The sequence below is a fragment of the Perca flavescens genome, chromosome 19 (genome assembly GCF_004354835.1).
Source record: "Perca flavescens isolate YP-PL-M2 chromosome 19, PFLA_1.0, whole genome shotgun sequence".
NCBI classification, from domain to species: domain Eukaryota; kingdom Metazoa; phylum Chordata; class Actinopteri; order Perciformes; family Percidae; genus Perca; species Perca flavescens.
Genome location: NC_041349.1, coordinates 2836252 through 2856826, shown reverse-complemented (window position 1 = coordinate 2856826; position 20575 = coordinate 2836252). Strand labels below are relative to the sequence as shown.

Here is a 20575-nt window from a genome sequence, read left to right as displayed (position 1 = left end):
ACTGGTGATGATCAGCTGTTGTATTAGATATGGACAACAGGAGCATTAATAACTGGTGATGATCAGCTGTTGTATTAGATATGGACAACAGGAGCATCAATAACTGGTGATGATCAGCTGTTGTATTAGATATGGACAACAGGAGCATTAATAACTGGTGATGATCAGCTTTTGTATTAGATATGGACAACAGGAGCATTAATAACTGGTGATGATCAGCTGTTGTATTAGATATGGACAACAGGAGCATTAATAACTGGTGATGATCAGCTGTTGTATTAGATATGGACAACAGGAGCATTAATAACTGGTGATGATCAGCTGTTGTATTAGATATGGACAACAGGGACATTAATAACTGGTGATGACCAGCTGTTGTATTAGATATGGACAACAGGGACATTAATAACTGGTGATGATCAGCTTTTGTATTAGATATGGACAACAGGGGCATTAATAACTGGTGATGATCAGCTGTTGTATTAGATATGGACAACAGGAGCATCAATAACTGGTGATGATCAGCTGTTGTATTAGATATGGACAACAGGAGCATTAATAACTGGTGATGAACATCTGTTCATAACAATAAACTGCTTTTAGATACAAAGACAAATTCTATTAAAACAGGGGCGCTGTAACAAATCCACATCCTGCTGATCCCCACTGAGACCCGGCTCCATGTTGTAGTACCAGTCCCAGGCCAGAAGCTAGCTGGGCTTCTTTAGGTCTACCATCATCATGTTCACATCAGTCCTGTTAGCTTCATATATAGCGTTAGCAGCAGCTCCCTATCACTGCTCTGAGTGGGAAGGAGACGCTCATTATAAACCTCTCTCTGGATGAGAGCATCATATCAGACCCTTTATATCCATCTTCTTATCATTTTCAATAAGCTGCTGATAGTAAACCTCTCTCTGGATGAGAGCATCATATCAGACCCTTTATATCCATCTTCTTATCATTTTCAATAAGCTGCTGATAGTAAACCCTCTCTGGATGAGAGCATCATATCAGACCCTTTATATCCATCTTCTTATCATTTTCAATAAGCTGCTGATAGTAAACCTCTCTCTGGATGAGAGCATCATATCAGACCCTTTATATCCATCTTCTTATCATTTTCAATAAGCTGCTGATAGTAAACCTCTCTCTGGATGAGAGCATCATATCAGACCCTTTATATCCATCTTCTTATCATTTTCAATAAGCTGCTGATAGTAAACCTCTCTCTGGATGAGAGCATCATATCAGTTGAGTCAGACAGCCAGCAGGTGGCAGCACAGCTCCTTCTCAGTCTTGTTGGGGACAAAATAAAGTGCTTCAACATCCACACACACACACACACACACACACACACACACACACACACACACACACACACACACACATACATACTCACACACATTACACACATCACACCAGAGTGTCCAAACCAACAGTTAATTCATTTCAGAAACACTCTGCAGCAGAAAACACCAAACTCACAGTTCAACTCAAATGACAACACGCAGACAACAAACATTATATATATATATGTGTGTGTGTGTGTGTGTGTGTGTGTGTGTGTGTGTGTGTGTGTGTGTGTGCGTGTGTCTTATCTATAACCAGCTTACACCTGTTGGTAACAAGTAACATGGCAGCAGGGTGTGTCTGATTTGTGTTACCTAGCATGCTGGGAGGGTGGGGCCTGAGCTAATTAACCTATCAGTCTGTAACTGAGTACATTTACTCAAGTACTCTACTTAACTCGAGGTACTTGTACTTTACTTGAGTATTTAATAATGTACATCATTTTAATAACAAAAATAATGTAGAAGTATAAGGAGAAATAAAAAAAATATAGATTCATTTTAAGCATTTTACTTTATTTCTTCACCAGACTCGATTTAATTAAAACAGACATTTTATGATTATTAAACACACTTATAAACCCTTATTTTATCCATTTACATGTGGAAATATGCTGGCTCTATACACGCTAAAAGTCCTGATTATTTACATGGAGTCTGGTGGAGATATGATTTCGGGGCTGTTTCATGTTAAACTAAAAGGATCTTACTCTTTAAAGGGGTGATAGAATGATTATATAGGGTATATCACACTGTTCCGTATGGTCTCCTAATGGGGTATGTAACATTAGTTGGGCTGAAAATGGCCTGGTTGATATTTTATTGCCCCTTATGCATCCCTGTGTTTTGGCCCTATTTGTAACAAGAGCTTTTCTTCCAAATATGGTATGCTCATGAATATTTAGATGAGCTGCGCGCTGCTTGGTTGAGCCTTAGCCCCGTACTCAAACGTAGAGACGCGCGCTGATTGGTTGAGCGAATTGCCAATACATACACATTAGAAACGCGACAGGATCTCATATTCCAGACACTGCAATGTTTCCTTACCAAATTCACTTCTGAGACTTTTTTAATGCGAGAAATCAACTATATAAAGCTCAAATATGGGCCGTTTTACAAAAATGGATGGCTAATTGCAACTGTGTGTCGGAGTTCAGCTGCCTGTGTTGCTGCCTCGCCGACAAAGGTTCCGGTTTTTGGGAGGTTGACGTCAACTTCCAGCTTTGTTAAGATTCGAAGCTGCCGTTTTCAGCGGCAGCTTCAATATATGAGATTTTCATAGTAAAGGGGTGTCAATGGGATTTTGAGCTTCTATGTATGTCCTATTTACCCACCAAACTGTCGTTATTCAACTATGACAGGGTCAAATTGGTTTTGCATTCTATCACCCCTTTAACTAAAAGCTCTATCTCTGGAGGTAATGTTGTCAGACACTTAATAATAATCTGAGTCTGTCAGCAGCAACAACAGAACTTTTAGTGGATGGAAATGTTACTTTTTAATTAGGAGTTTAAACAGACACAGCAGGAAGAATTAATCCATCAAATCAAGTCACTAATAATCAGCATGTGGCCTTGTTTTATTTCATTTATTTTGCATTCAGTTGTTCCACATTTCCAGACATTTAAAACAAATGAATCATAGACGTTATTCTACAGATGTCAGATTAATAAATGTCCTTTAACATGTATTCCTAAACTGAAAAATAGACTGACTTCCTGTCAGGCAAAAAAAAGTTAAAAAACATGTAATATGTTTCAAAAGATGAGAGCAAAGTTTTTACCAAACAAACATACCTACGTTTTCCAACCGAAACATCTTTAAACCTCTTAAAGTTCAGGCAGAGCAGCCGATGTCATCATTCATCAGAGCAAACACTAAATGGTCGCCTTTGAGCCTTCACCTTCACGCTGTGGGAACATTGTGGTTAAACAGCTTCAACATTAGCATTAAAAAAAAAAAAAAAAAAATAATTCGACAAAAAAGTGTCAATGAACGTTGCAAAGAAGTGTAAAGTCGAGTGTTCTGAGGAAAGGCAGAAAACTGTCCAGCTGATCCAGGATAACATCCATGGTGTTCAGAAGATCAAGTTACTGCTGGTCAGCCTTCAATGTGGAGAGAAGATCAGAATATAACAACACAGCTATCAGGGCATGAGGAGGAGGCAGGAGGAAACAGCTTGGCTCAGAAACATGTTCACTACGAGGCAGTGTGAATGAGCTGGTGTCTTTTAAGGTTACTAATGTGAGAAAAAGTTTTCCCACATTGTTCACACCAGTACGGCTTCTCTCCAGTGTGAACACGTCGGTGGATTTCAATTTCTCCTGGAGTGGTGAACGTTTTCTCACATAGATCACAGCTGTAAGGTTTATCTCCAGTGTGAATGCGTTGATGTAATTTTAGGTGTCCCTGGTGTGTGAAAGCTGCCCCACATTGATCACATTTGTATGGCTTCTCTCCAGTGTGAAGGCGTTGATGGTTTTTTAGGTTACACTGTAGTGTGAAAGCTGCCCCACATTGATCACAGCTGTACGGCTTCTCTCCAGTGTGAACTCTCTGATGAACCTTTAAATATCCAGATGTTGCGAAGGATTTGTCACAGTGTTGACAGTGGTGACGTTTGGGTACCTCTCCTCCTCTCCGTTTCTATAGCAACAGACAAACAGAGAGTGAGAGAGTTAGTGAACTACTTTCTTTAAACCCTGAACTTGCTCTCTCACTCACAATTTTCTTCAATCTCTTCATACAATACATTCATGAAAATGTGTGCCGGTTGCAGACATGGTATTAAGGAAGCAAATGTACTCTTCATAACTTGAATGAGGAAACACTTTTTTTTTTATAAAAAAATAAAACATTTGTACACTCTTCAGTTAAATCCCATTCAAATCTTTTGAAATACATACCTTTTTTTTTTGGGGGGAGGTCTTTTGCTTTTATTATAGTGACAGTGGATAGACATGAAAGGAGGAGAGAGATGGGGGATGATACGCAGCAAAGGGCAGCAGGTCGGATTCAAACCCGCTGCAGGACTCAGCCAACGAACTCTCTTACTGGGTGAGCTAGAGGTCGCCCCAAATACATACATTAATTGATGTCAAGATGAAGGTAAAGTTGTTCTGGTTGGAGACATGTTACTATGGAAGCCATCGGGCTCAGTAGTGTGGACATGAGGTGTAAACGTAGCAAAAGATATTCATTTTAAAAACTAAACGGGTAGCACTTTATAATAACTATCCATAATTCATCATTTATTAAGCATTAGTTAACTATTAGTTAATGGTTTGTTCATTATTACTTATTAATTGTTCATACATAGTTCATCATGAGTAAAGTATTTGTTCACACAATTATAAATGGTTTGTTCATAGTAAATAAGCCTATTAGTTAATGGTTTGTTCATCATTATTAATTAATTGTTCTTACATAATTCATCATCAGTAAAGCATTTATTCACATAGTTATAAATGGTTTGTTCATAGTAAATAAGCCTATCTTGAAAAATATGTTTTTAAGTACATGATTTATACTTAACAAATAATGAAACAACCATTTGGAAATGAAATAATTTTCCCATTATAAACCAGTTACTACCTATTGCTAAATGCTTTGTTCATCATTTGTAAAGCACTGGTCCTATGTTAATTATCATGAATGAAGCATTTGTATACACACTCATAAATGGTTTGTTAATAGTAAATAAGGCTCTCGGAAGTTATGTTCAGAAATAGAAGTTTGACACTTTCTAAGTATTGCAAAAACCATTAGTAAATTAAATAATTTTCCCTTTATAAACTATCTACAAACTAGTAGTAATTTATTTGTTTATCATTTGTAAAGCATAGTTCCTACATTCATTCTAATCAGTAAAGCATTTGTAAATGCAGTTAGTAAATGGTTGGTCCATAGTAAGTAAGCCCATGTAAAAGGTTTATCAGTATATTTTTTAATAATTCCTACATGATGCATTAACCATTTGTAAATTAAGTAATTTTAATCAGGAACGTAAACGGTTGTTTATAACTAGGAAGTTAATGATTAACAGACTATCTAGACCTACATTTGTTCATGTCTTAAATAAAATGTTATGATTTAGAAAAAGGCCTAAACTAATAGCTGGGGTGTTAACACATCTGTTACAAATACTTACCAATAATGTAATCCATGATTAACTTATGAGTTACTACTGGTTAGTTAAGTATACTGTGTGAGCCCATCTAAAGTGAGTACTTTCTTTGCTTTACAAAGCATTTATAAATGAGTTCCAAAGGCTAACAGAACCTGGACACACACATGTATTGTTCTATTTGGACATGCCTTCAGAAATATAGTTAGTGTTAATACATCTTTAACAAGCACTTACCAACACATCAATCCATGATTAACTCATGAGTTACTACTGATTAGTTGACTACATGACGTGAGCCCATCTAAAGTGAGGAATTGCTATGCTTTACAAAGCATTTATAAATGAGTTGCAAAGGCTAGCAGATACAAGAGAGACACAAGTAAAAAAAAGTATTTGTAACCCTTATTACGATGTAGTAAGAATGTACATTCATGAAATAGCTCGTAGTAGTGTTATGTAGTTGATATCAATGTAAATTTGGACCAGAACCAGAAGAAAACTAGATTGTTAAGAGCCAGAGAATTGAACATCAATAAAAAGACTAGGAAACCAGGATAAAGTTTGAGAAGTGTATTAATATACACAGAAACATGGCATACACATATACAGATAAAACACAGGTATGAAAAATAACAACTAAAATAATAAAGTGCGCTCATAAAATAAACCCTTTTCAGTTCTATGAGCTCAATTGTTCTTTGATGACAAGAGTTCAGAGATGTTCAACGTTGGGGCCCATATGAGTTTGGTTTCTGTTTGTCCTACCACCATGAAGAAGGAATCCAGGGCAATCCGTATAAGTTCTGATTCTTGATCCTGTAGCTCGCCACCCAGCCCACTGAACTGGGAATCTCTAACCCCTGGAAGACTCTGGGATCTGAAGAATCAATGTGATCCAATATCCCTCTCTGGACCGGACCTCCCGTGCGTAGCGCTTCTCTAATCTCCACCTCCTCCACCTGTAGATAAGGCCAAATCAGTTCTCTCAATTACTATTCAGTAATAAAATCAATTGCTTAGGCTACAATGAAAATAAAATGAGGTGATATTTCAGTTAACCCATACTGAAATATCTAAATCTCGATTCAGTTGTACAACCATTCTTAAATTTCTTCTCTTAAGTATCAAAAGTATATAAATCCCTTTAAGGTATCAAAAGTACATTTATATTAATAGGTAACCTTTATACAAAAAATACATTTCTAATTAAGTTTTATGGAACCTACCTTAGTAGCATGTATGAGACTTCATTAGAAACCTCAATTCTTTTAGTTTCTGAAATTGGGCTGGATTAGCATGTGATTAAAACACAACATACACTACAGCAGTACAAACATGGTTCAAAATAGTTATTTTGGTAAAATATACTTTGTGCCACATTACGCAGACCACAACACAACACAACACAACACAACACAACACAACACAACACAACACAACACATACCTTCTAGACCTTGTCAACAAAACCTCTATAAAGTTTCAGATCTCTAGTCCTAACCTAATGGGAGACATCATCTCCACAACCTCTCCTAAACCTCTCCACAACCTCTCCTAAACCTCTCCTAAACCTCTCCAAGTGACCACATTTTGCTAAATGCTTTTACTCACTTCTATACTATTATAAAAAACATACTAAAGACTTAAAATGACTTCCAAAACCTTTTAACATTCATTCAAACACTGTTGATCATATTTGTTCTCATAAATCACATGGATGTGGCTGCTGGCTCTGTTGCGCATTCATTAGGACTGGCTCCCATTGGATGTTCCTATCATGCTATGTACCGTTTGAAAGGGAACATGATTGGCTACAGCTGCCATGATTGACGTGTTGATAGCCAATGAGAGCTGTTTCTGAGATGGCTGCTCAGAGAGATGACGCAGCGTATTGGCGCTCCACAGTGGGAGCGCTCGCTGGAGGTCGGGGGCTGTCCCGGGGTGAAAACTAAACAGAAAAAGGCGGGGATAGTTTCTTTGTGTAGGCAGCAACGTGAAGAAAACAAACGTACCCGGGAACACGGTGCAGGGCGAGGAGACGGAACGAGGTCGGCACATGAAGTTAGCAGACAGTTAGCATGGACTCTACAGGACAATATTCCTAACCTGGAGGAATTCTTTCCATCTGTGGACACTTCCGGACTAGAGGAATATTAATAAGACAGGAAAGGACGGGGACTGAAGGTTTAGGACAGCCTCCAGGTAGGGAAGCGCCATCATCTTCTCCTTTTTATTTTGTTCCTTTGTTGTTGATCCACGCGCCATGTGTTAAAAATAATAATTATCTGTGTGTAGATCAGCAGATAGTATATGAGTATAGTGATGTTCTAGTGTGGAGTGTCTCCTGTCTCATGGTGTGTCTCTGTGTGTAGATCAGCAGATAGTATATGAGTATAGTGATGTTCTAGTGTCTCCTGTCTCCTGTCTCATGGTGTGTCTCTGGTTGTTGTCTTCACAGCTCATCTGTGGGACGAGACCCTTCTGACTTCAGGACGTCCGTCTGGAATTAGTTCCCCCTGAAGAACAAGAATGAGTTCTCCACAAAAGGTGAGATCACTTTGACTCCAAGTGTTTGGATTAGTTTAGTCATTGGATGCTCCATGGATCTCCTCTTTACTTTAGATATCAACCTTAGTATTTCAACAGTTCAATCAAATGATAGCAAGAAAAAGAAGAATAGTTTCCCCAAAATAAACTGGAAGGACACAACAATGCAGCATTACTATTGATTGATTGACATTATTATTACATATTGGAACATTTTATGTAAATTAGGGCTGTCAATCGATTAAAATATTTGATCACGATTAAGCTCATGACTGTCCCTAGTTAACTCGTTATTAATCACACATATTATATCTGTTCTAAATGTACTTTAAGGGATATGTTTTTGAACTTTGTAATGCTCAAGTGGTATTTGAGAGTTAACGTTCTCCGGTGGTAACTCAGTTCACATCAACAGTTGATGCTAATACCTTTAGTCTTGTGGAGAGAACCATCTGGAAGGGTTTAGAAACTCAACTTGTCCTCCGTAGACACTATTCATTACACCACAACATCGGTCTGCACACCCCCTAAATTTGGCCACTTATTTAGTAGAAATGTAAAAAAAAAAATTATATATTGGTGCCTTCTAGGCTGAGAAATCCAGAAAATGTGTTTTTGGCTCATGTGGATGAAAGACACCAAATCCCAAAATGCATTTGCTTTGCTGCTTTAGAGTCCACTTCCAGGCCACGCCTACCGGTTACAGACAGACAGACAGACAGACAGACAGACAGACAGTGAGACGGTCAACCCAACTTAAGTGTGTTTTATTGTCATTTCAACCATATACATGAAACAATGTTTCACCGTGGTTCAAGTGGTGTTACACAATTAAACTATATAAAAACAACATTATATAAAAACGACATTATATAAAAACAGGCTCCGTAAAGTTCAGCTAACACATACTAGCATTATCGCTTGATGGGCTATAACACTGAGTATAAACACAGCCTTTATAATGCGTGGAATAGTGAGCGAGAATAGTCACATTTAACAGTCCCAGACTCCACCAGCAGTTAGCAGTTAGTTGGATACCAGCAGCTCATTTCTGCACCAGTCCGTGTTAACACAGCCCACCTCCTCTAGTCTTACCAGGCAACAGGGCTGGGTACCGAACGGCAATACTTTTATGGCACCGGAAAAATACCCGGATCCTATGAGTATCAAAAATATTTATCTTTCGGTGTCAAATTTTGGTTCCAAAAGCATTTGAGCGCGTAAGTGCAAGCTTATCTGTCCTCTCTGCATAGTGACACAGAGCGGCGCTCCGACCGACACACACACACACACACACACACACACACACACACACACACACACAGAGGTGCAGACAGAGTAAACTACGTCTGCTCTGTAGTTTTGTTGAAGTCACAGTGAGTCAAGGCGATGCTGATAAAGTGGTTTCAAGTGTAGTTATAGTTTTTCAGAACTTGACGCTGACATCCTTTGCTGTGATATGATATTAATGGCGAGCAGAAAGCAGTCGCGGTGCTGTTGTTTTACACTTCCTGTGAGACAAGCAGGCACAACAGTAGTTTCTGTGCCCTGAGGATAGACTTACAGGCTGAGGTTGTAAGGCAAGTAGGGCTGTGCTCGATTGAAGAAATTCTTAGTCGACTAACACTCATTCAATTGTATCGACTAATCGATTAATTGATTTAATCGACAGATCTGTAAATCTGAGTTTCTCAGCAAAGAGTCATGCTAAAGCACCACTTTAATTCTTGTGTTTACCAGAGATGTGCTCGTACGTTTCTTGGAAATAAGTCATTCAGCATGAAAAAAGCATCAAACATGACTAATGGACTAAAGAGATCTAAGTTGAATAAAACCAAAACGAGCGATTAGTCGACTAATCAACTAAGAGGGAGCAGCCCTAAAGGCAAGGCAACTTTATTTCTACAGCACCTTTCAGCAACAAGGCAATTCAATGACATTCCTGCACTTCAGTTAGTTCTCCATTAGTTCAATGTTGACAACAGGGCAGTCACCAAGTTTATTGTTAAAGGTTTGTGTCATTATGCAGTTTGACCTAAAAAGTTTTTGTTCTTTACATGTTCATGTTGTGGCAAAAAGGTTTCTCCTTTTTGTTGTTCATTTTTAAAGTTTGGATTGATATTAGAGCCGGGACTTTAATGCGTTAATTAAGATTAATTAATTACAGACTTTAATGCGTTAATTAATTACACAATTGCACCGCGGGACGTTTCTCACTGGATGAGTTTCGGCGGACCGATTATACTGGAGCACCAACTAGCGTTCATGACTTCAGACCTTTTATATATATCAATGCTTCAGACAACAACAAACCACAGTGAACATGAGCGAAGAAGCTGACGAGACCGCTTTGGTTGGCTACGTGGATGGGACATTTGGTTATAAAAAACGAACGGATGGAAGCGTTGATTAGAGCATGGTTGTGTGCATGCTATGCAACAAGGAATTCGCATATCACCGCAGCACATCGAGCCTCAAGTATCACCTCGACGCAAAACATTTAGCAGCTAGCCCAACTCAGAGTACAAGGACCCACACCCAACCTACACTCCACCAGATGACTGGTTTAAGGACCAGGGTAACTAAGTCTGAATGTACTTGAAAGTATTGTGTTTTACTTAAAAAAACATAGTTTACAGAAGGTCTACCTACCTATAGGCTACCTGAATTTCTGAAATGTACTATATTTCTAAATATGCTATTTCTACACTTAATGGCAAAAATTGCACTGGTCTGCTGGACTTGGTTGAACAAAAATAAACAATATTGTGTTGCTTAAGCTTATGGTCTCTTTAACGTGTCTGGTGATGGTCTCCGTAGCAGACTGAGGTGATGGTCTCCGTAGCAGACTGAGGTGCTGGTCTCCGTAGCAGACTGAGGTGAGGGTCTCCGTAGCAGACTGAGGTGCTGGTCTCTGTAGCAGACTGAGGTGAGGGTCTCCGTAGCAGACTGAGGTGCTGGTCTCCGTAGCAGACTGAGGTGATGGTCTCCGTAGCAGACTGAGGTGATGGTCTCTGTAGCAGACTGAGGTGCTGGTCTCCGTAGCAGACTGAGGTGATGGTCTCTGTAGCAGACTGAGGTGCTGGTCTCCGTAGCAGACTGAGGTGATGGTCTCCGTAGCAGACTGAGGTGTTGGTCTCCGTAGCAGACTGAGGTGATGGTCTCCGTAGCAGACTGAGGTGATGGTCTCCGTAGCAGACTGAGGTGATGGTCTCCGTAGCAGACTGAGGTGATGGTCTCCGTAGCAGACTGAGGTGATGGTCTCCGTAGCAGACTGAGGTGAGGGTCTCCGTAGCAGACTGAGGTGCTGGTCTCCGTAGCAGACTGAGGTGATGGTCTCCGTAGCAGACTGAGGTGATGGTCTCTGTAGCAGACTGAGGTGCTGGTCTCCGTAGCAGACTGAGGTGATGGTCTCCGTAGCAGACTGAGGTGATGGTCTCTGTAGCAGACTGAGGTGCTGGTCTCTGTAGCAGACTGAGGTGCTGGTCTCCGTAGCAGGCGAAGTTCACGTAGTGTGTTGAGTATTCTGTCTGTAATAAAGTGTCCTGCATATTCTCCGATCTGTACCAATGTATCCCGGTGTACACATGTGCGATAGTTTGAACGCACATAATTGTTGTAAAAGTTTGCTGCTTAAAAGACCGAGCCTGCGATGCTTCAAGATGGCTGACACCTGATTTGCTCGGGTAATCTTTGTGTAAAGACGACAGTCCCACCCCCTATGGGCGGGTTGAAAACATGTGGAACTAGCTGGCTGTAGTCCACAGACTCTGGGCAAAAATGCCTTTTGGCTTCTTTCTACACCCACAATACAGAGAAGTCTAGTCTCTGGGGGACATGAGGGAAGGAAGCACGGGTTTCTACTGATACAAAGCTTAATGCTAAATCGGTGAAGTATCCCTTCACCTCTCTAGCCACCACTAGGGTTGGCTATCATTTGGGTTTTTTTCAGATATCGGTGCTAAAGCAATACTTTTAAAAACAATACTTTAAAATAAAGCACAAAAAGACAGTTGGTGATGTTAAAGAACAGCTGGTTTATTACTAAGGCCAACAACTGGTAACACTTTATAATAAGGGTCCATTAGAAGCATGAATTCATGAATGTAGTACCTGATGAACTATCAGTAATGTACAAGGATTACCAGGGCTCCAGACTAACTTTTTGCCTTGGTCGCACTGGTGCATTTAACTTTTTTTTATTTAGGTGCACCAGCACAAAATTTAGGTGCACCCAATTTTTTCCTCGCATCGCCATTAAGGCCACAATTTCAAAGTATTTGAAGCACAATTATACTGTACTCAAAGTCTTCTAGCGGGTCCCCCCTTGCTGTCAAATGCCCCTCAGATGACCAACACCTGTCATTTGGCCTTCTTCCCCTTTGGCCTCGGCTAAACCAGCTTTCCACACTCCCAAGCATCAACATTCTCCAAGTTGGGCCCCTCCACACTGATTCTTATCAGATCTTCCACTAGTCCAGGACTAAAAATTGAGCGTCAACGCTATTGGCCATCAACACGTTCTCATCAGCTGATCTGCTCCAGCTGATCTGGATTAGCCCATCAGCTGGTCAACACCCCTCGGTGCTCAATGGCTACACTCAAACAGGGCGCCCTATTTAAAGCAGATTCAGTTTGCTCCTGCATGCTTGCTGCTCGCTTCTCTGCCGCCCGCCACCTCCCCAGCTCCTCCTGGTCGTGTGTGACGTGACATTTGCTTCTATGTCATCGTTGCTGCTCTGTTCATGTGGGGGAATAGTTCAGCTCACACAGTCCTAAACTGTGTGAGCGTTCCCTAATGCTGCTGCTGTCCTCTGACTCTCTGCTATTTCATGGCGCTCATGAAAGGTCAGAGGACTCCCTGAACAGAGCCATACCGCCAAAATTTAATTCAGAATTTATTAGCTGAAATGCAATTATTCAATAAAAAGTTCCTAAATTTTTATTGTCATGTGTGTTCTTGACTTAATGGACCTGACAGAAATCGAATCTCTGTATTTTTCGGCTGAATGGCGATACACAATATATATCTCTATCTCTAATTTATATTTTTTACAAAGTGAGCTAAATTTTCAGTTTTAAGTCAAAGCCACTTTTCACAAGCTCTTTTATTAAAACAGATGTGATTAAAATAAAATGCAAAGACAGGGTTTCCTTCCCAATTTGAAAATATACAGCTGCAACACATGTAAATTATCTGAAATAAGTAGCCTAGAATATATTTAAAAAACATATCTCTGAGAAAGCTCCTTCACTTGTTTTCAACAACAATAACATCTAGTAATTTGAACTTTATTCATTCATTCATTCATAACATGCATGAATGAAAAAAAAGGAACAGGAAGAAGAAAAAATCTTATGGTACCTGTCACTTATTTGTGCACATCAAAAAAACAAAACAACAAAACAAAAAAAGAGAAACAGCTGCTTCATGAGTGGATCAACCCCAATCCTCACCCCAAACACCAAAAATTATCAGTACTACCTATCTTTACATTTAATTATCATCATTTTAAGCATATTAGTCATCTTTTTTCTTATAACATTCCTGTATTCTTTTTTTTATACAAATTCTTAAATTTACAAACACTATCGCAGCACTTCAGTTCATAGTCCAATGTGTTCCACAGTTTAACTCCATAAATGGACAAACACCTCTGTTTTTGTGTAGTACGTGCGAAAAGAGTTTTAAAATGATATTGCCTTCTATGGCCATCTTCCTCTGATACAGGAGTAAATCAATTTTGTAAAACCATAGGCAAAACTCTTGGCTTAGCTTTTCACATAAAAACCAAAATCTTCAAATCAACCAAGTCTTTGAGTTTTAGAAGTCCAGATTTTATAAATAAACTATTAGTGTGTTCTCTGTAGCCTGTCTTATTGATAATCCTTAATGTTTTTTTCTGTAACAAAAACAGAGGTTTTGTGTTTGTAGGGTATGTATTACCCCAAACTTCTATACAGTATCCAAAATATGGGAGTATTAGGGAATAATTACAACATAAGCAACGTTGAATAATCTAAAACATCTTTAACTTTATACAAGACCCCAATGCTTTTACAAACTTTACTCTTAATATAAACTATGTGTTCTTTCCAATTCAATTTATCGTCCAAAATAACATTGGTCATTATGAACGGGTCCAGCACAGGTCGAATGCGGGTCAGCGGCGTTACACATGTCTTGTGTAGGCTATGAAATGTCTGTATCGTCACTGCGCTGCATTTTTATGAACTAAGATAATGTGGCCATGGGTCAGATCTCTCTCCCAGGTCCAGCAGGCTCCGTCTCACACGCTATTACTCAACAAACTGAAGTTAGTTGCATTTAATAACTTCTAATGTGTTTTTCGCCGTGGCGGCCGCAGTAACCGAGAGTTACCAGCGGAAACACTGGTACCAATACAGGTTTCCTCTCATACTTAACAATATACAGCTGTGTTAATAATACAGGTTTCCTCTCATACTTAACAATATACAGCTGTGTTAATAATACAGGTTTCCTCTCATACTTAACAATATACAGCTGTGTTAATAACAATTAAAACTGTAGACAGATGTCAGCATGTGGAGCGGCGGCGCTGTGTCTCTCCATGTTGCAGGTGAGCCGGCCCGTGTGTGAGTGAATGGGGGGGGGGGGCTGCGCGGAGGAGAGATCCAAACACAGGCACGGCTTTACAGAAGGAATGGGTCATGTAACGCACCATTAAACCATATCCATATAAACGACATGGCTTCGTTTGTGGAGAGGCAGCGGATGCGAGGACGTTAGGTGCACCGGTGCGACCTGGGAAAAATCTTAGTCGCAGCCTTACACATTTTAGTCACACTCTAGAGCCCTGATTAATAGTATCGTATGCATGACTTAATGCAGGAACAATACGTTAATTAATAAATCAATTAAGGTATTTGAATCATGATTTCTCATTTATTAATAGGCTTGTTGGAGATGAGCCAGATCTGCACAGAATCGATCACCTGCGATCGCCGCCCAATGCATGCTGGGTAGATTTGTGTCTGACTTGATCTGACTTGCTCTGATGTCATGCACACGTGGGCAACGATAATCTCACGGGACCGAGGCGGCCACAGTTTTTAGAGCCAGGCGCCGCAGTTGCTCTCCACCGACTGAAAGACCCAGGCGGACCCAGGGGCATGCTGGCGCAGGTTCGATTACAGATCATCTACAGTCTGTTGGTAATTAAAATCAGCAACAGATCTCATGTAGAGCATTCTGACAGCTACTCTGTCATAATAAAAACCACTGGAGGCTGTGTAGGAGCTGATTAATGGGTCTGATAAGATTTTATTAAATCAGAATCAGACCACAGTGTTTCTGTCACTTCCTGATCTGAAGGCTGCTGAAACTGTCCGACTTGAAAGCGGATTTTTGTCACCGTCCCCCCTGCTGCTGCTGCTGCTGCTGCTGCTGCTGCTGCTGCTGCTGCTGCTGCTGCCTGCTCTCGTCCACTTTACAGGCGAGGCGCAGTTCATCTCCAACAAGCCTAATGATGTTCATGTCTTCTTCAAAATACTGATCAGTTAGCCTGCTCCTGAACAGGCTAACAGCTAGCCTGATTTATTAATCCTGGAGCCTTTTCTGTTTACTCAGCAGTGTTTTTACCTTATTATTATTATTATTATTATTATTATTATTAGCCAGCATTAAAATACAAGTACATATTGCTGTTCAGCTAAGTCCTGTTATTATTTTAACATTGTAACCATTATTTAAATAAATATTAATGTGACAGTCATTGGTGCTGTTATATTGCCTTTATGAAGACTAATAAACTGCTGTTCATATTGTTGTTAGAAGTTTGGTGAATATAGCATGACAGTTGTTGAGATAATTAGAAAAGGCTGATAAATATTTAAATGAAGTCAGTGATGAAGGATAATATATAAAGTCCTATACACGTGTTTGTATAATGGTTCTAACAACGGCAGACTGCCAATTCATCTTTTTAGATCATTTATTTCTTTTTGTGTTCTTTGACAATAAAGGATCATGTACAGTATATTACTTTTCCATGTGCATTGTATTTGGCATTCTTAGCACACAGTGTGTCTTGTCCAGTAAACTTGCGTGACATGCAGCGATATTTCTGTTGCCTCTAACGTCTGTTTTGGAGCATCAGAGACATTTAAGTGGCACCGAAAGCCACATTGCTATTTTGTCTGGTAGATACCGGGCACCGCTGCCATATTGGCACCGGATTTTAACATGCACCGTTAACGTGAACAGAAAATTGCGTTGCCTGTATCTAGGGCTGGGCGATATGGACCAAAAGTCATATCCCGATATATTTTGGCTGAATATCGATATACGATATATATCCCGATATTTTTTTCCGCAAAGTGAGAGCAAATGTTCAGTCAAAGCCAAAATCAAATATGACATGTCACAAGTAGTTTCATAGAAACAGTTGCAAAATCAAATAAATAATAAACCGGTTTCTTCACCTGGTTCATGATTAAATGCTCAGCTGTTCAAATAATAAAATGTAAACCTAAATACTGTATAACAGGAGTACCTTTTTTGAAATCAAAGCTCCATATTTGTGATTCGTTCCAAAGGTCAATTAAGCTTTTGATATTAATATAATCTACTTTGTTCAAAATGTAATGCCTCATGCCTGTAAGCCTAGGTTTATAGTCCCATTCTTCCACTTGATACTGCTTCCACTTAAGTAAACTAAAAGATGAACTATCGACTACAAAACAAAGAAACTAATTAATGTGTTAATACAAAGAATATTTATTATGATCGGTTCACAGATCTGAGTCCAAACGGAAACTTCACCCTTCTGAACTAAGAGTTTCTGCTTCAAGGTGAAGTTTAAAACAGACTGAAATGTCCAGGCTCATTCCTCCACTATTTATTTCTGTATGTATTTATGCGTTACATGTCATTTTAACGGGCACTGAGCTCCAGATCCTGGAGCCGCAGACGGTCTCTGCTGCCCCGCTGTAGCTTCTCTCCGTCCGCCTGCCGCCCGGCAAACTTAGTGGAACTTTCCGCCGATATCGACATACAGGTCGTCCTGGACTACGTGTAAGATCCTACCGATCACCACTCTGTCTTTGGCTGGTCCGATCTGGATCAGCGGGGACCCAGCGCAGCAGCGAGGCAAAGCTGTGTTTTTCCGGGGGAAGAGGCGCTGCGGCCCCCACGGAGCTCTCCGCCTCCCGCTGCCGCCGGAGCTCAGGTTGCTGGTCGAAGGCGGCATACATAATCATAAAACACATTGTCACCTGTTAAATGTTATTCATTGCTGTTTGTTCTTTTCATTTCCTCTATCGAACATAATTAAGCCGTACAAAAGTCCGGCATCTTTAGCGTTGATCTGAATGCTTCGGACCTCTGTTCCAAGATGGCGGCGGTTTTGACGTATGTTTAGAACCTCAAGGCGACATCTGTGTATATATCTATGGGAGCAAGGATCACATTTGAACTATATCGATATATGCGATATGGTCTAATTCCATATCTCATTTAAAAATATATCGATATATTTTTAATATCGATATATCGCCCAGCCCTACCTGTATCCTTTCATGGCAAATGCATGTGTGTGGAAAGCAGTCGCACAACAGCTGAAATGGCATACTCCTTCATAGTATCCTTTAACAAAAGAGGAATGTAGCATGTTTTGGTTAAAATCAACAAATAATAATCATAATTAATCGTGATTGAAATGATCGTGATTATCATTTTGGCCTTAATCGTGCAACCCTAGTTTCAGGGCAGTGGTCAGTAAATGTATATTTGTAGGCTGCTTACGCATTCAGGCGGTCCGCGATCGTCTGCCAAGCTTTCTCTCGCTGTTTCATTACAGCACTACAGTTGTTTCATTACAACTTGCTTGAAAAAAATTAGAATATTTCGGAATTTATAAAAGTTATGAAAAGTGGATATGCTTCCATAATAACATGTCTGCAACTGGCACACATTTTCATTTTGTCATAAATTATTGTATGAAAATTTAAAATTGTGAGTGAGAGCAAGTCCAGGGTTTAAAGAAGGTTGTTCACTAACACTCTGTGTCACACTGTGTTTATCTGTTGCTATAGAAACGGAGAGGAGGAGAGGGACCCAAACGTCACCACTGTCAGCCCTGTGACAAATCCTTCACAACATCAAAATATTTAAAGATTCATCAGAAAGTTCACACTGGACAGAATCTACACAGTTGTGATCAATGTGGGGCAGCTTTCACACAACAGAGTGGCCTAAAACGACATCAACGCATTCACACTGGAGAGAAGCCGTACAGCTGTGATCAATGTGGGGCAGCTTTCAAAACTCAGAGTCCCCTAAAAAAACATCAACGCCTTCACACTGGAGAGAATCTACACAGCTGTGATCAATGTGGGGCAGCTTTCACACAACCGAGTGACCTAAAACGACATCAACACATTCACACTGGAGAAAAGCCGTACAGCTGTGATCAATGTGAGAAAACCTTTTCTCTGAGTGGTAGCCTTAAAAGACACCGACGTGTTCACACTGGAGAGAAGCCGTACTGGTGTGAACAATGTGGGGAAACTTTTTCTCAGAGTGGTAGCCTTAAAAGACACCAGCTCATTCACACTGCCTCGTAGTGAACATGTTTCCGAGCCAAGCTGTTTCCTCCTGCCTCCTCCTCATGTCCTGATAGCTGTGTTGTTATATTCTGATCTTCTCTCCAGGTTTCAACTGCTAGCACTATTTAACTAATGCTGCAACAAAGGAGTATTTGTTCTTCATTAAATAAAAATCCCATCACTGTTTACCAAGGTGATGTTAAATTGCTGAAATATATAGTTTATTGTCCTTTAAGACGAAAAGAAGAAGCAAATCTTCATAACTGGGAAGCTTTAATCCAAACATTTCTTACTGCTTAAAAAATGACTTGAACAGTTAATGTGTTTAAACTGTGTCTGTGCCGCTGCCATCTTGGGATGAACAGCTGATCTTAAAGACTCAGAAAAAGAGTTTTGTACTGCTTTTGGATGTTCATGTAAAGAAATGCTAAACAAAGCAACATGGAATAACATTTCATAGATGAAAAATATGATTTACAATATTTAATGTTGAATTGAATAACACAAAAGGTAACCTTAATCCTCCTCTAAGTTAACAATAAGTTATGTGACTGTCCTGATACAGAATTAAGATTATGTGTGTTACTGAACAGTTTCTTTAATTGTGGATAAACCTTCTGCCTCCATAGACACACATGCATTAGGAGTAGCACAATGTTCATTAGGAAATGGCCACCATGTCAGCATGTTGCTCCAATATGTCATATATATATACAGTATATATATATATATATATATATATATATATATATATATATATATATATATAATGTGTGTATGTATATATATATATATGTGTGTGTATGTATATGTGTGTATATATATGTATATATATATGTATATATATATATGTGTGTATATATATATATATATATATGTGTGTATATATATATATATATATATATATGTGTGTATATATATATATATATATATATATGTGTGTATATATATATATATATATATATATGTGTGTATATATATATGTATATATATATATATATGTGTGTATATATATATATGTATGTATATGTGTATATGTATGTATGTATGTGTGTATATATATGTATGTGTATATATATGTGTATATATATGTGTATATATATATATATGTATGTATGTATGTGTGTATATATATGTATGTGTATATGTATGTATGTATGTGTGTATATATATATATGTATGTATGTGTGTGTGTGTATATATGTATATATATGTATATATGTATATATATATGTATGTCTGTATATATATATATATGCATATATGTATGTATATATGTATGTATATATGTATGTATATATATATATATGTGTGTATATATGTATATATATATATGTGTATATATATATGTATGTATATGTATATTCAATTCAATTTCAATTCAATTTCATTTATAGTATCAAATCATAACAAGAGTTATCTCGAGACACTTTACAGATAGAGTAGGTCCAGACCACACTCTATAATTTACAAAGCCCCAACAATTCCAACAATTACAGTAATTCCCTCAAGAGCAAGCAGTGCGACAGTGGCAAGGAAAAACTCCCTCTTGGGAAGAAACCTCGGACAGACCCAGGCTCTTGGTAGGCGGTGTCTGACGGGCCGGTTGGGGGTGTGATGAACAGTGGTGATAATAGTCACATTAATAATGGAACAGTGACTGGATGTAGCGGGAAGCTGCAGGGTTCAGCAGGAAGCAGCAGGGTTCATGCAGGGTTCAGCAGGAAGCAGCAGGGTTCAGCCGGAAGAAGCATGACATTGCAGGGCACCGCTGAGCTCGGCAGGGAGTGCAGCAGGACCACGGCGACAGCTGGAACCAGGATCTTGGTGCCAACGTTCTCCAAGGAAATACGCTGGGGAAAAAACATAAGGACTCGGGGAGTAAACTCCCAGAAGCTAGGATTAGTAACAAGCATTTCTGGGACTGGATACACACAAATAGTAATAGTAAAAGTAAT

General features: G+C 39.2%; 2 protein-coding genes across 2 annotated transcripts in view; one reads left to right on the top strand and one right to left on the bottom strand.

The window, feature by feature from the left end:
• Positions 1-3449: 3449 nt before the first annotated feature.
• Positions 3450-20575, bottom strand: part of LOC114574058 (zinc finger protein 501-like) — a 36485-nt gene continuing 19359 nt past the window's right edge. The window contains exon 5 of the mRNA XM_028606359.1: positions 3450-3917. Coding sequence (XP_028462160.1) covers positions 3552-3917 — 366 coding nt within the window. The 3' untranslated portion in view covers positions 3450-3551. The remainder of the gene's footprint in view (positions 3918-20575) is intronic.
• On the top strand, positions 7412-18929 carry LOC114545267 (zinc finger protein 664-like). Its single transcript, XM_028563560.1, has 3 exons — positions 7412-7682; positions 7939-8027; positions 18105-18929. The coding sequence occupies exons 2-3, from the start codon at positions 8010-8012 to the stop codon at positions 18633-18635; spliced, it is 549 nt and encodes a 182-aa protein (XP_028419361.1). The 5' UTR covers positions 7412-7682; positions 7939-8009; the 3' UTR covers positions 18636-18929.